The following is a 14,637-nucleotide window of genomic DNA, read 5'->3' on the forward strand; positions in this document are numbered from 1 at the left end:
TGAAAATATTAAATTTTTCATTTTCACTAGCGGGAATCGAACCCACAATCTGTCGCGCTTACAGTCGCATGGCCTCAAGTTACTCATTTATTTATATAAAATATCTCAATGTTATCCATTTGTGACTAAGCAGTACTATTTATTTATTATAAAAGAAAAAATATTATACATAGTTAAAATCACAAAGGCAATTCCGCGGGAACGCTAGACTACAAGAAAAAAAAAAGAAAACGGATGTAAGTCGGCATAGTTATATAATAACCACCTCTTAAGGCTACAGGGCAAAGCAATCAGAACTTTTTATGGAATCCCATTGAGTTTTTGCAGTTGCTCATATAATCTAATATAGTGTGAGGCCATTACGTTTTTTGTAACTAATTTTCATTTTCTGTTAATGATACACGAAATGTTCTTATTATAAAAGCACAATATATAATTTGAATTTTAAAAAATCTAATCTATATCAGCTTCACGCTGTACCCCGCATACAGCAGGGAAGGCAGAGGGAACCTAGTGTTAAGACACTCCGTTCCCCACTTTCTGTCGAATTCTGGAGGCATCGGGATTCAACGTGGCGCTTTTTTTGATATCAGTGATGAAATGAAAAAATAAATTTAAATATATATTTCATTTTCATTTGAGCGGGGCTCGAATCCACAACCAGTCGTTTTTACAGTCACATTTTGTGCCCCTTTGCCACGACTGGCCTCTGGCCTAACTGTACAAATATTACGTAAACAAAAATAACTGTCTCCATACAATCTTCTTCCAATTAACATACATATACAAAGTGGTTATCTAAACATAGAAACAATCAGTACCGCTTAATTATTAACAATTATTTTATTGGGTAACTTCATCTCACACTTAGAATTATTATTTTTTGGAAGAAATATACATACAAATTTAATTTTTCTTATAAATTTCACGCTGTAGCAGGCACATAGCAGGGTATAAAGAGGGAACCTAGTGGTAAGACATTCCGTTCCCCATTTGTTTCCCACCCGGTCTTGAGGTATTGAATGGCAGAACTCAACGCCGCGCTTTGCTTTGATACCAGAGTGAAGAAATTCAAAAAAATAATATTTCATTACTTCATTAGAATCGAACCTACAACTATCACGCTTACAGTTGCACAATTGTGTCGCTGCGCCTTAAATGAGTTATTTGTCATGCTTCGTTTAGTCTCTAGACCAGACACAACTTAAAATCTTAAAATTTTAACAATTCTACTTTAATATAACTACCTATTTAAATTTTCACAATACCATTTCCATAATTTTCTACTCTGAGATAAACATCTCCGATAGATTCATCAACTATTTAAATTCAAACTAAATTGCTTCACTCACGCGATACTTTTTACTTTGAATCCACTGAATGACGATGAGAACAGATGAACGCAAGAACTTTCTTTGTATCAGTTCAAAAGTAATATTACAAAATTTCTGTTAAGTAAATCAACACAATGGATGGAGACGAAAATTTAATTGTTAACGGAGAAAGGAGAAATTTGGAGTAAAAAATTTATTTTGCGTAACTATTATTAGTTAAGTATAAGTTATACAAAGGTAACTTTTTAGGAATATTTAAAATATAATATTTATATACTGTTTGGGATTCTATCTACTTCATTATATAGCAAATGGCACACTATTAATAGATCCAATTTATTTATAATCTAAATCAGCTTCACACAGTGTCCTGCATACAGCAGGATAGGCAGAGAGAATCTAGTGTTAAGACACTCCGTTCCCGTTTATTTTAGTGTTATTTTAGTATATATAATCTGTAGGTTAAAAACACTTCATTGGTTCAAAAATATGCATTTTTTTAATTAGCAGCCTACTTTAATGTCTTCACATATTTCCAGCATTTTTTGTACAAACAGCGGACACCTCGTATCTTGAATAATTTTGAATAGTAGGGCTCTACTTTATCAATTAAAGGAAAAAGCGTCAAATAATATACAAAATTTACATTTACATTTAAATATTAAAAAAACACATACAACATATATAAGCTTATGTATGTACACACTAAGCAAGTACGTGACGATAACAATAACTAAAAAAAATGCGAGTAATTTAACAGTCTAATAAGTAACAAATGTACCATTCCTTCAATAAATCATGTAGAAACGACCGTCGCAAGTAATAAATTTGTGATAGAAGAAAGATTTCACCGAGTGAATTTGCGAACCGCGAATGTAAACCGGTTACAGTTATTTCACAAACCTGACGACACACGCTGTAAACGGGCAGGTCGATAACTCTTTAAAATTATACCAGTACTTTTAAAGTCTTACTTTCAAATCAACTATTATTTCCTGGAATTGGTAATGAATGTATAGCAGTGTTTAATTGTGTTATTTTGCAACGAAAACTCGAGGTTTAAGTTATTTTTTGTAAGGTATTTGTGGTAAGTTTTCGCACGTAATAGTTTACTAGACGGATCTTTGATTTTAATCTTGCACCTGGACTTGGCTGTTAGCTGCTGGTAATGAGAATAATCCTATACATTTTATTAGATATATTCTTCTCTATCATAGTTGGCGAGGAGAACCAAATACGCCCTATATCCACTTTCCATTCATTTAAGGATTCTTATGTCTTGTCCAGACTGAGGAAATCAACAACCAGTATCTCGAATTCGGACGAAAAACGCTTCTTTCTGCCTATCTTAACATTATAAAAAAATAGTGCCCCTAAACAAGATATGAATCTTGAACTAAGTAGAAGATAGCGTAATACGAATATCTACCTCACATACAAGATTATTTACCATAACACATTTATTCACGATTTTATCTCGTCCAGTAATAGAATCCCGACAAATAATACAATTTTGTATTGCAAAAGACCATCAACTATGGTATATTCTAAAATGGGTTGCCATTACTGCACCCGTTTTTGGACTTGCAGCTTACTCATCTAGTGTTAAGCGATAACCGGTCGTACATTATACGAATGATACAATCGACATCTAAAAGGTTAGGAGTCAAGAAAATGAATGTCCTATTATCATATAGAGGTCTTTTGGGACATATTTCAACGTGGTAGAAATGCAACGTGAAATTAGTAGAATTGTCTTGTCATTTATAGGATTATGGGTGACTATGAGACATTTTCAATTATATTATAATTAGATTGGAAAGATATAATTTTCATTAATATTTTATTATGGCAAAAGTATATTTTTATAAAATTAATAATTTTTAATAGTAAGACTCTTTAGAAGAATTTAACATATCTTTATATCATTTCATAAACATCTATTAATGTAGAAACTTTCAAAGTCAATGTTTACCTGAAAGTTTGTCAATAGCGCTTTGGCCCAACATGTTAAGCCAGCAATACAAGTAGACTGGCCTGATCACATGAATTCTTGGACTGGCCGTACCTTGTAGATGATATCTGCAGTTCTTAAATTATCGTCCAATAGCTCGCCTTTCATCTAGCGCTATAATCGAGTTTTAGAATGACAAACGCTTCAAGTAAGGCCTATTCAATTAATAGTAAATATTTTACACTTTTAATGGTAATTTTATGTAATAAATAATTTGCAATGTGCTTCCAGTGTAATTCATGGTGGCATAGCTAACTTACGGACAATTTGAACCTACATTCTGCTATTATTCCTATGTCACAATAGAGTTCTTCCAAAACAGAGTGAATAGACACTTATTAAGTAAACGTGCATCACCGCATCAACACCTAACAACAGGCTTGTATTTAAGTATAAGAAAAGGTATTATACTTATTGAAAGTAAACATATTTAAAATGCTTACATTATTTTTAATATTAAATTATATTGTAAAATTCATTTTCTTAAAATTAATAATAATAATAATAATAATACTTTATTGCACTAAAATAAACAAAGAATCAGTACAGTAACAGTAATTACAGAAAGACAATACATAGTGCAATGGCGGCCTTATCACTAAAAGCGATTTCTTACAGGCAACCATTTGAAAGGACTTATTATATAAAAGATAGCGAAAAGGTGCAAAAAGTAATAATAAATATGATACTATCAAATATAAATACGTTATTTATCATATAAACATACATACACGGATAAATACACAACATACATACATACATACATACATACATACATACATACAAATATATACATACATGCCTACATACAAATACATAAATATATACATACATACGTACATACATACTTAGATACACCCAATATACATAGATACAAATAGAAATAGATAAAGGGAGTAAATAGATACAAATAAATAAAGGGATTAAGCAAAAATGTCAGTTTAGGTATTTAGCTTGAGATAGTGCTGCTTAAGACGCCGCTTAAATATCCCAACCGATTGGGACCGTCTCACTTCCACTGGCAGCTCATTCCAAAGTTTTACTGTCATCACAGTAAAGGAATCGCCATAGCATTTCGTGAGGGACAAAGGTATTGCAAGGAGGTTGTTGTTACGGGAACGGAGGGTTTGGGAGTGTACGGTGTCCGACCCTAGAAACTTAAAACGTTCCTTGAGGTACGGTGGAGTGATAGGATGGTAAAGGACGGTATAAAGGAGTGTGAGGGAATGCAAATAGCGCCTATGTTTTATTGACAACCACTTAAGTTGACTACGGTACTGTGACACATGGTCGTGTTTTCTTAATCCAAAAATAAATCTTATGATAAGATTTTGAAGGCGCTCAAGCTTACCAAGCAGTTGCTGAGACATATCTAAACAACATGAATCGGCATAATCTAGTATAGGTAGAAGGAGAGTATGGGCTAAAGATATTTTAGTTTTTAAAGGTAACAGATTCTTCCATCTTCTCAATCTACCTATGGCACAAAAAATCTTGCGGCTAAGCTCGGAGACATGAGGCGACCAGGTAAGTGTACTGTCCATCCTTATTCCCAAATTCTTAACACTCGCACTAACCTCTAAGCAAACATTGTCCAACATAATTGGAGGGAGAGGAGAAATTACTTTAGATAATTGCTTAGAGTTACCAAACACGCATACCTGAGACTTACTTGGATTAATTGAAAGCCCAAACGATTTACACCAGGTGCTGATTATTTGTAAATCAGAATTAATTTTGGTTACTGCGCTAGAGATATCATTTATGGCGGCGGTCGTGTAAATTTGTAGATCATCAGCATATAGGTGGTGAAATGACGTTATGTGTGGAGCGAGAGTGTTAATAAATATGGAAAAAAGTAGGGGGGACAGTACACTACCCTGCGGTACACCAGCGCTGATATGGCACACTGATGAAAGTTTTCCTTCAAGTTTAATGCTCTGTTTGCGGCTGTGAAGGTAAGAAGAAAACCATTCAGTAGCTTTGGAGGAGACGTTAATGGATTTTAATAATGCTAATAGTAAATCGTAGTCAACTGTGTTGAAGGCGTTAGAAAAATCTAACAAGACGAGTAGAGTCACTTGCTGGTTGTCAATACCGTATCTAATATCATCACAGACTTTATTAAGTGCAGTGACTGTGCTATGCCCAGGACGGAAACCAGACTGGAAAGGAGTTAGGGTATTGTTATTGTGCAGGAATTGATACACTTGTTTATGTACAATGCGCTCAAAAACCTTCGAAAGGAAAGGGAGTATAGAAATAGGACGATAGTTTGCGAAAGATGTTGGATTGGATGTTTTAGGAAAAGGTATAACAAGTGCATGTCGCCAAGCATCAGGAAAATCACTAGAGGAAAGAGAGAAGTTAAAGATATGACATAAGGTAGGAAGAATAGAGTTGAGCGTTAGTAGGATCATACGTCGGCTTATGTTATCAGATCCGGTGGCATCAGATTTAATTGATAACACATTCTTACGTACTTCAGCTGCAGAGATAGGAGAGAAGAGGAAGGAATTAGTAGAAGAACTAGAACGTAATGATAGTGAGTGAAGGGTTTTCATTTTAGTTTTGTTATCTATCAAATTGACGGTGGTAAAGAATCTGTTCAGGGAGTCCAAATCCGTGCAGTGATTTAAGGTAGCTGTATTATTAGTACGCCGTCCACCTATTCCCATCCCGTTCAGAAATTTCCAAGTTTTTGCAGGATTGCTGTAGTCAATTGACGACTGGATATAATTACGTCGGGCATCTCTGCAACTCTTGTTACATCCGTTCCGCAGTGTTTTGTACCTTTGCAGATTAGCGTCAGTAGGGTCTTTCTTATATTTAGACTTCGCAGAATTACGTTTGGCCATCAGCACCTTGATATCCTGAGTTAACCAAGGGGCAGGGAGATGTTTTATTTTTACTGGCCTCAGCGGTGCGTGAGTATCGAAAAGCTCAATCAAAAGAGAATTAAAAATATTTACCTTGTCATTAACATTATCCGCACTAAATATGCAATCCCAATTAATACGACCGAGATCGCTCATGAACTTCTCACTATCTATATTATTAAAACACCTGCGCATCACCACCGTCGGCTTTAGTTTAGGCGGACGTATTTTATATGACAGATAAACGAGATCGTGATAAGAGAATGCTTCTGCTGACATTTGTCCAAAAGTTGCGAGACGTTCAGTTGATGAGACGATCATAAGATCTAACAGAGATGGAGTACAACCAGGAAACAAGTGGGTAGGGTTCGTAGGAAGAATGTTTAAGTTGGAACTGTTAATGATATTTTTTAACCGACCTGCACGTGAGTCATTTTTGATTAAGCAAGTGTTAAAATCACCCATAATGATAGAGTGGTCCGCTCCAGGAACATATCTTTCTAAAAGATCCTCAAGTGAGTCAAAGTAATTTATGTGTAAGCTGGGACTGTAAAAGACACCAAGCAGAACTTTAAGAGTGCCAAAGAGGACTTCTATCAAGATATGCTCCGAAGAATTTGAGTAGACAGACGGTGACTTATGTAGTAATGAGAAAGGAATGTGACTGCGCAGATAGATCGCTACTCCGCCTCCGCCCTTTTCAGTACGGTCATTACGTATGAGGTGAAATCCAGGCAGAGCATATGCGGTGGATGGCAAACACGGCTTAAGAAATGTTTCTGAGACAAGTATAGCGTGAACATTTTTTAAGCTGAATGAGTCGAGCATGTCTGGGTAATGAGCCGGTATACTTTGTGCATTGATGTGGACAACATTAAAATTTTTTGGGAAATTATCAAATTTGGTTTCTAGGAGGGAACTGAGAGGATCAGAAATGCTATGGAGACTACAATCAGATTCTGTAGAATCGCACTGGTGAAAAATGTCGCTATTTATACTATCACTACTAACACTGTCATTAGTATGCATAACTACGCCAAACAAAAGACAAGTTTAATTTAAAAAGATAAAAAAAAAATGTATAAATATATGTATGTACAAAATAAGATATAGTTTTAAGTTAATAATACAATCAATAAGAATACTAATAATAATAAAAATAATAATGTTCGTAGAATAAGATAAATAAATAATATATAAACAAAATAAGCTTTCCAGAGACAATTAAAAATATATATACACAGTAATATATTAAGAGATATTATAACAATTGTAATAAGTTACTTTAGACTTCATCCACCTGCTGGCAGTGATGTGTTTTTGATTATAAATAAGAGAAAAAAAAAGAAAGAAAAAAAAAAAAACAAAATAAATAAATAAATGATTAACGTGTAACGAAATAGGTTTTAGTGAGAACCTTGTTACGCCATCTATGGTCATACAGCTGCTAAGTGTCAGCTGTCATTGTGATATTTGTTTACAAAATACAAAGTAATAAGCATTATCAAAACAATGTGGGTACAATAACAATTTATATGAAGAGAGTTATATATAAATATAGAGGTATATAAAAAAAAAAAGCTAATAGTTATATAAGCAAAGAGGAGAGTATTAAAGATATATGTGATAATAAAAAATAAGAAAAAAACATAAACAGAGAAGTTACTTCTTCATGATTCTCTTTGTGCGGGCGACCTGTTTGGCAATAGCTGGATTCTTGACCGTAGCAGAAGCAGGATTGACTTGACCTCGGGCATCAGGATTAGGAGTGATCTTATCAAGCTCGGAGCACGAGACTACGCTATGTCGCTTGCCTTCTGGACCAATGACAATTATAATTCCATCCTTGGTCCAACACTTAGAGATTCCGAAGCGTTGTCGCGCTGCCATGAATGCTTCGTGCCTGGATTTGGTTAAAAATTCGGAGATAGTAATACCAGTGCTTTTAAGAGAGGCCTTTGAGTACCAAATTTGATTCCTCATAGACTGGTCTCTAAGCTTAAGCAAAATGGGTCTAGGATTTCCTGATGAGATTTTCCCCAGGCGCTGGCATCTGCTTACATCATCAACACAGAGATCTGGAAGTTTCAGATGTTTGGCTAGGACTTGGATCACCTGCGAGGCAGTGTCTTCTTGTTTATCCTCAGCAACGCCATGCACTAACAAGATTTTTCTTCTGCTACGCATTTCAAAATTATCGTACTGTTTAGTAAGGAGTAGAACTTGATGTTGGAGACCCTCAAGAGCGTTCAACACAAAAGATCTGAATAAATTGAATTGTACTGCTATGCTCGCTGTTGGACTTGCCGTGTTATGTGTTGAGTTCAATTGTTTTTGAAACTCTGCCATTTGAGAATTGAATTGTTGTGTCAAATCTTCTATGGAGTGCTTGATAGATTCCATTATAAACACTTAAAGTTTTATTAAAAGTGATTTTCACCAAGGTCACACAAGGTCAGTAGTTTTGATGTTATTCTTATAAATTCCTGGATATTTTTATAGGATAATCACTGCTGGCAGGTAAGTAAATTTAGTTCATAACTTTAATGTATTAAATTATATGTAGAAATAAGTTTTAAAATAATTAAATATAGAGAGCTCTACAAACAGCTGTTACTACTTTTGCCTAAAATTACTACATATGTATACCACATCAACATCTAGACATTAGAAAAGAGCTTATTGCTTCACCTCATGTCAAGGCTAATATTAGCATTAACATGTTAAACTATTATATTATATATTGTAGCCTTGGCCATATTTATTTTATACACTTAAATAATAAATTTTAAATATTTCCTAGTGAGATCTAAAATACATTTCAAAAAACTCCCTTTTTTTTCGATATATAGGTAGATACAATACGATGGAAATTAAACGTTTTAGCCTAAATCTACTTAAATCATGTTTACACTCTGAAACACCTTTACGTTGAAATTGCTGGAAAATTACTGGTCAAAATTTATATTCTGTTATTTTCCGTACTATTTTATAAGCATTTTCATTTCAAATATCACCGCAGTCTTGGGCAAGGAAGCTTAGTTCGGGCGAAGCCGCAGGCCGTGATCAGTAAACAATAATATCGGTTTACACAAATGCAAGTTGCGCAAATGATTGCATACAGAGGTTACTCGCAAATACTGTATGGACCTTAAGTTTAATTGTGGTTAAATTATGATTGAGACCCTCGTAGCGCAGCGATACAAAGGTGTGACTGTAACGCGACGGTTGTAGGTTCGATCCGTACTCGAAGAAATGAAATATTTATTTACATTTATAATTTCATTTCTTCGCTCTGGTGTCGAAGCTAAGGGCTGGGGAATTCCACCACTCAACACGCAATGGCTCCAGAATTCGAAGGAAAGTGGAGTGTCTTAACACTAGATTCCCTCTGCCTACTCTGCTGTGTGTGCTTGCACTGCGTATCCAGTATAAACATAGTGAAAACATAACTTTAAATAAATTATTTTTTAACAAAAAGAAAAACCGACTTCTAACAACGAACTAAAAGGTGAAATAAAAATAATTTTACAAAGATTTTATAATTTTGAAGTCTCATGTCAGACATGGAGCAAAAAAAATGGGAATGGGAATGGGGAATGGGAAAAAATATCAAAATCGGTTCACCCAGTCAAAAGTTATGAGGTAACAAACAAAAAAAAAATACAGTCGAATTGATAACCTCTTTTTCTTACAGAAGTCGGTTAAAAATTACAAAAGTATATTATAAACTACAAAAATAAATACCTAATAATAATTTTCTATTCATTTTTATGTTTTTATGTTAGCAAGGCAAGGGCTTCAACAGTAACAGTTACAACGTGGGCGCAGCGCCCGCGGCGACCATCTCCATGCGAATTATAATTTCAAAATACCATCGATTTATGCGGCCTCTCATCTGAATAAACGTTGGACCATTTTACTTTGTGCTCTACTTGTGAAACTCGATGGACTGTCATTTTTTAAACATTTTTTTTAAACAGAACCCTAATGATATTAAGGTTTAAAGTTTGAGGACTTGTGCCAGAAATTAGGAGGTGCAAAATGTTTAACCTTTTCCATATCGATAGACTGGACTTGAATAAGTTAAGCTTAATAAAAGCATATAGACTTTTTACAAGCATCAATTTTATTGAAGTTTTGTACTAATATAGAACATATTTACTATTATACGAAACCAAACATGGTTATTTAAGTGAAAAAGAAACGGAAAAACGAAATGCCTTAGGGTGATTTAAAAAAAATAAGAGAGTAAAGTTATTTTTAAACAGAACGGAATAAAGAATTTAATTGAATAAAATATTTAAAAACCGTTACCAACCATGTAAAATAATTGCAATGAAAAACACTAGTAGGTACTGACAGAAAAAATGAATTATTTTTATTACAAAAAACATGGGACTGTGCGGCGCCTTGCCTTTAATTTAAAATACCATTTAGATTTCGACTTACAGATACAATATTTACTGCTGCTATAATTTCAAAATATAATTTACATTTATGCTTAATCAGATTTAACACCTTAACACTTCTTTTAACTAACTTAATATAATAAAAACTAATAAAATATAAAGAATAAATCTATATAAGCTCAAATTATTCTGCAAAACGCCAGCCAAACGTTCAAAGAATGGGGAACGGAACGTTTTAACACCAGATTCCCTCTAACTAGTCCACGGGGTACAGCATAAAGCTGAACCTGAACCCTTTCTAACATACCTTTAATCTCTAAATTAACCTAAAATCTCGATTAGGATTCGCAAGATATGTATACTATAGTATAGTAAAATAAGATAACATCAATATTGTTATAGCAGGTACCGGTCTGGCCTGGTCTGGTATGCGGCCGCCCTTATCAGACCAACATGTTTGCCTTCAAAAAGCGTCAGATGACCTCCGGATACGAGCAAGGAACTCACGAAACCACTTGTGAACGAGAGTTAACTCGTGAACTATTTATATGCTCGTCGTACGTTCGAGGGAGATTTGCACTGAGTAGATTTTGCGCTTTTAAGTTCGTGTGTCGTTTTGTAATATATTATACCTATGGGTATATATATCCTGCGTTTGACAGGACAGATATTTTAAGCGTCCCGCTGTATCCCGCACATAGCAGGGTAGGAGCCTAGTGCTAACACACTCCGTTCTCCATTTTCCGTCGAATTCTAGAGGCATTGCGTGTTGAGTGGCGGTACTCAGCGCAGCGCTCTGCCTCGAAACCAGAGTCAAAATATTAAATATTTCATTTCCTCGAGCGGGAATCGAACCCACAATCTGTCGTGTTTACAGTTTGTGCGCCCATAAATGACTGGCTTCATATATAACGTCGAAATTCTTTTCATTAACCTTTAAGTATGGACGTCGGGTCTGACAGACCAGACAGTTCTACGAATTCTACAAATCGGCCACTTCTCGATGACCTCCGCCACTGAGTCTCTCAGTACCTTTCGTATTAATGACAAAATGAATGTAGATAGCAGTGGTTGTGTCTCTGGGTTAAAAACACGTGAGTATTTAGCTTTCTAAACGGGGTCTGGGTCTGTCAGACCCGACGTCCATGTTTCCCATACATGAATGATTTCAAAACGCCATATATTTTAATAATATTACAAAATATACTTTAATATTTTAAGTGTATTATTTGTATTCAAATGTTTTTATTGTTATATATCATATATTATTTTGCATTGTTTGTTATATATTTTAGTAATATAAATATTATTTACCTAAAAAAAGATTCAATTTTTTTAGTGTTTATGATAAAATGGAAAAAAATGATCGACCTAGCACGTCAGGGATAAAAATATCGGTACTTTATAATCAACATCAAACAAAAGAATTGGACGACGTCATTTTATAAAGAAAATAGCACTTTATCAAATAAAAAGACGCGTTTCGTATACTAAACTACTCTAAGAATTGAGAATGACTTTGACTCGCGTTTCGCGATCTGATCTATCATTTATTGCACATGAAGCTAAAAAAATAGTTTTGAGTTCTTGAAAAACATATATACTTTGCCCCCAAAAGATATTTAGAAACACAACACATACTTATGTTGACTGCAATCGTCTTGTTTGCCTACAATGTTGAAAGCCATTGTGTATCGATGTTCAATTGTACCTTATCTTGAGGTGTTGTCAAAATTTTTATTTTATAACATAAGATGTAATTTCTTTATTTTTTATATTTCTTAGACTTTATATTTTGTTAAAAAAATATTTATTTTATTATCTGTCTTTTTTTTATAGTATTATTTTCTTAAGAGTCATTCCATGTGGCCAAAGACTGAAATTGTGACTTTAAGTTACTTAAATCGTTGTGATGCGTAAACTTTAATAAAAAGCGATTTTATTTATATTGATTTTGTTTGATTTGAGGCTATTCATGTAAACTAAAACATAAAATTGTCTTCTTCCTTTAAAAAACAGCCGGAATATGACCAATAAATACACTGGTCTGACAGACCCGACGTCCATATGTATGTTATAAAAAATTCACGTCCATAGTTAAAGGTTAATAAACACAATTTTCTTAATAAAATGTAAAGGAAATGGTTTGTACACTGAATAATTAGTAACTGAAGTATTAGATGTCAATTAAGATTAAGATCGAGAGGAAGCATTCGGTTTTTGTTAAGCACTAAGTTGATTATATTAATAAAAAATATAATTATATTTTGTAACTTTTACGATAAAATAATAATAATTCTGGCTTAAAGGGCTTTAAATATTATACTTGTTTACATCAATCCTTAAATAGTGTTTTGCAAATATAAACATTCCATGAAACATACTATAATTTTACCTATTTTATTCACACCATACTAATATAATTATATACAATAAATTTAAATAGCACAGGAATCCAGGATAGTTTACATCAGAGTGTTCCCAGGGCTCCATTAGCAGCTACAAGATAGCGTGCTCTGAATAGAATCGATTCTTGACGGCCTATCAATATGTCGTTTAGGAGATAAGACGTATTACTTGTTAAACTGTTTGCACACAGCGTTCAGTAAACCTGAATATGCACATTAGACATTATTTAATAGAATTTTATCGTTTATGTAAATATTTTTTCCATTAAGATTTAATTAAGATACATTTTTAAAATGTTTTTCTATACTTAGGAAAGAAAATACTTTTCTAGAATCGTATAAAAGATCCTGCTACGTTGAAATTTTTATGCGTTTCTAAAAAAGTATATTTTTTTCTTAAGTGTGGAATAATACTTTAAAAAAATAATACATAAAAAAAACTATCTTGCCCTATGATAATTCTAAGTAATTATCTTTGGTAGCGAAATTTGTAAAAATCTTCGTACAGAGATGCTAAGAGTATAAATAAGTTGTAACAAGCGTATAAAAATTTCGACGTAAGTTGATGAGAACGTATGGCTTAGTAGTTAGAAGGCTTGGACGGTTTGAAAGAGACGCGGGTTCATATCCCGCTACGATCAAATTTTTCAAAAAGTAACAAACCACCAAATGTACCAAACTTAGTACAAGATAATACCTAAAAATAAACAGGCTAAATTGAAATTCCAATAATAATCCTATAGTACTTCCGGAATAAACATAATACAAAATACGATTTTTCATTCCATTGCTAATTTCATTAGAAGAAAATTAATAAAGCACTAACCTCATGCGTAGTGTCTCCGCGATGTATTCTCTCTTCCGTTTCACGAACGCGTTCCGTAATGTTTCTGGTGAGGACGCGGCGGTCGCGGCTTTCACGCACCTTGCCATCTGGGTTCGCGACCACGCACGACGAGACAAGTACTTTAGCACCGGCTGGGGCTATAGTACCGTCAGGTGCGTTTTCCAATGCTGCAAGAGAAGAATAAGAATTATGTAAAGCTATAAATAGCTGTAAAATATTTATATTTAATAATGAATTGTATAAAAATAATTGTATAACGCTTTAAAAAATTCATATAAGTAAAATGTTTGAGACCAGTCGTGGTGCAGTGAGTGCGCGTGACTGTGAAAGCGACAGGTTGTAGGTTCCCAATTTTCGATTTCCAGTCGAGGATATAACATTTTTCATTTTTTCACTCAATACGCAATGCTCCAAGAATTCGGTTAAAAATGGTTAACATAGTGCCTTAACACTAGGTTCCCTCTGCCTCCCTTACTGTGTTCATAAATACAGCATAAAGCAAAAAAAAAACATTTTTTAAAAATGTGTGATGATGATACAATACGGTTTGACCTTTAACATTGAATAATGAAATGACAAAATCTAAGAACACTTTGTCCGTGCACCAGCACTTTCCCTAACATTTTTGCCTACTCATTTAGTAGCTAAGTATTTTAGTTACTATGAAATGAATAAAAAAATTAATACAAAAAAGGTGAGTATGAACTATTTAAAAAATGCAAATACAAAATTAATAATGCACC

At 33.7% G+C, this 14,637-nt stretch overlaps 1 protein-coding gene across 3 annotated transcripts in view; it reads right to left on the reverse strand.

Moving 5' to 3' along the window:
- Nucleotides 1–14,637, reverse strand: part of chas (chascon) — an 84,902-nt gene that overhangs the window by 44,852 nt on the left and 25,413 nt on the right. For all 3 annotated transcript variants that reach the window (XM_085193807.1, XM_085193806.1, XM_085193805.1), the window contains exon 6: nt 13,874–14,061. In XM_085193807.1, coding sequence (XP_085049933.1) covers nt 13,874–14,061 — 188 coding nt within the window. The remainder of the gene's footprint in view (nt 1–13,873; nt 14,062–14,637) is intronic.

Source organism: Heliconius melpomene, chromosome 12 (assembly GCF_056956725.1).
Source record: "Heliconius melpomene rosina isolate 202511_hmr_F chromosome 12, ASM5695672v1, whole genome shotgun sequence".
In the NCBI taxonomy this organism is placed as follows: Eukaryota; Metazoa; Arthropoda; class Insecta; order Lepidoptera; family Nymphalidae; genus Heliconius; species Heliconius melpomene.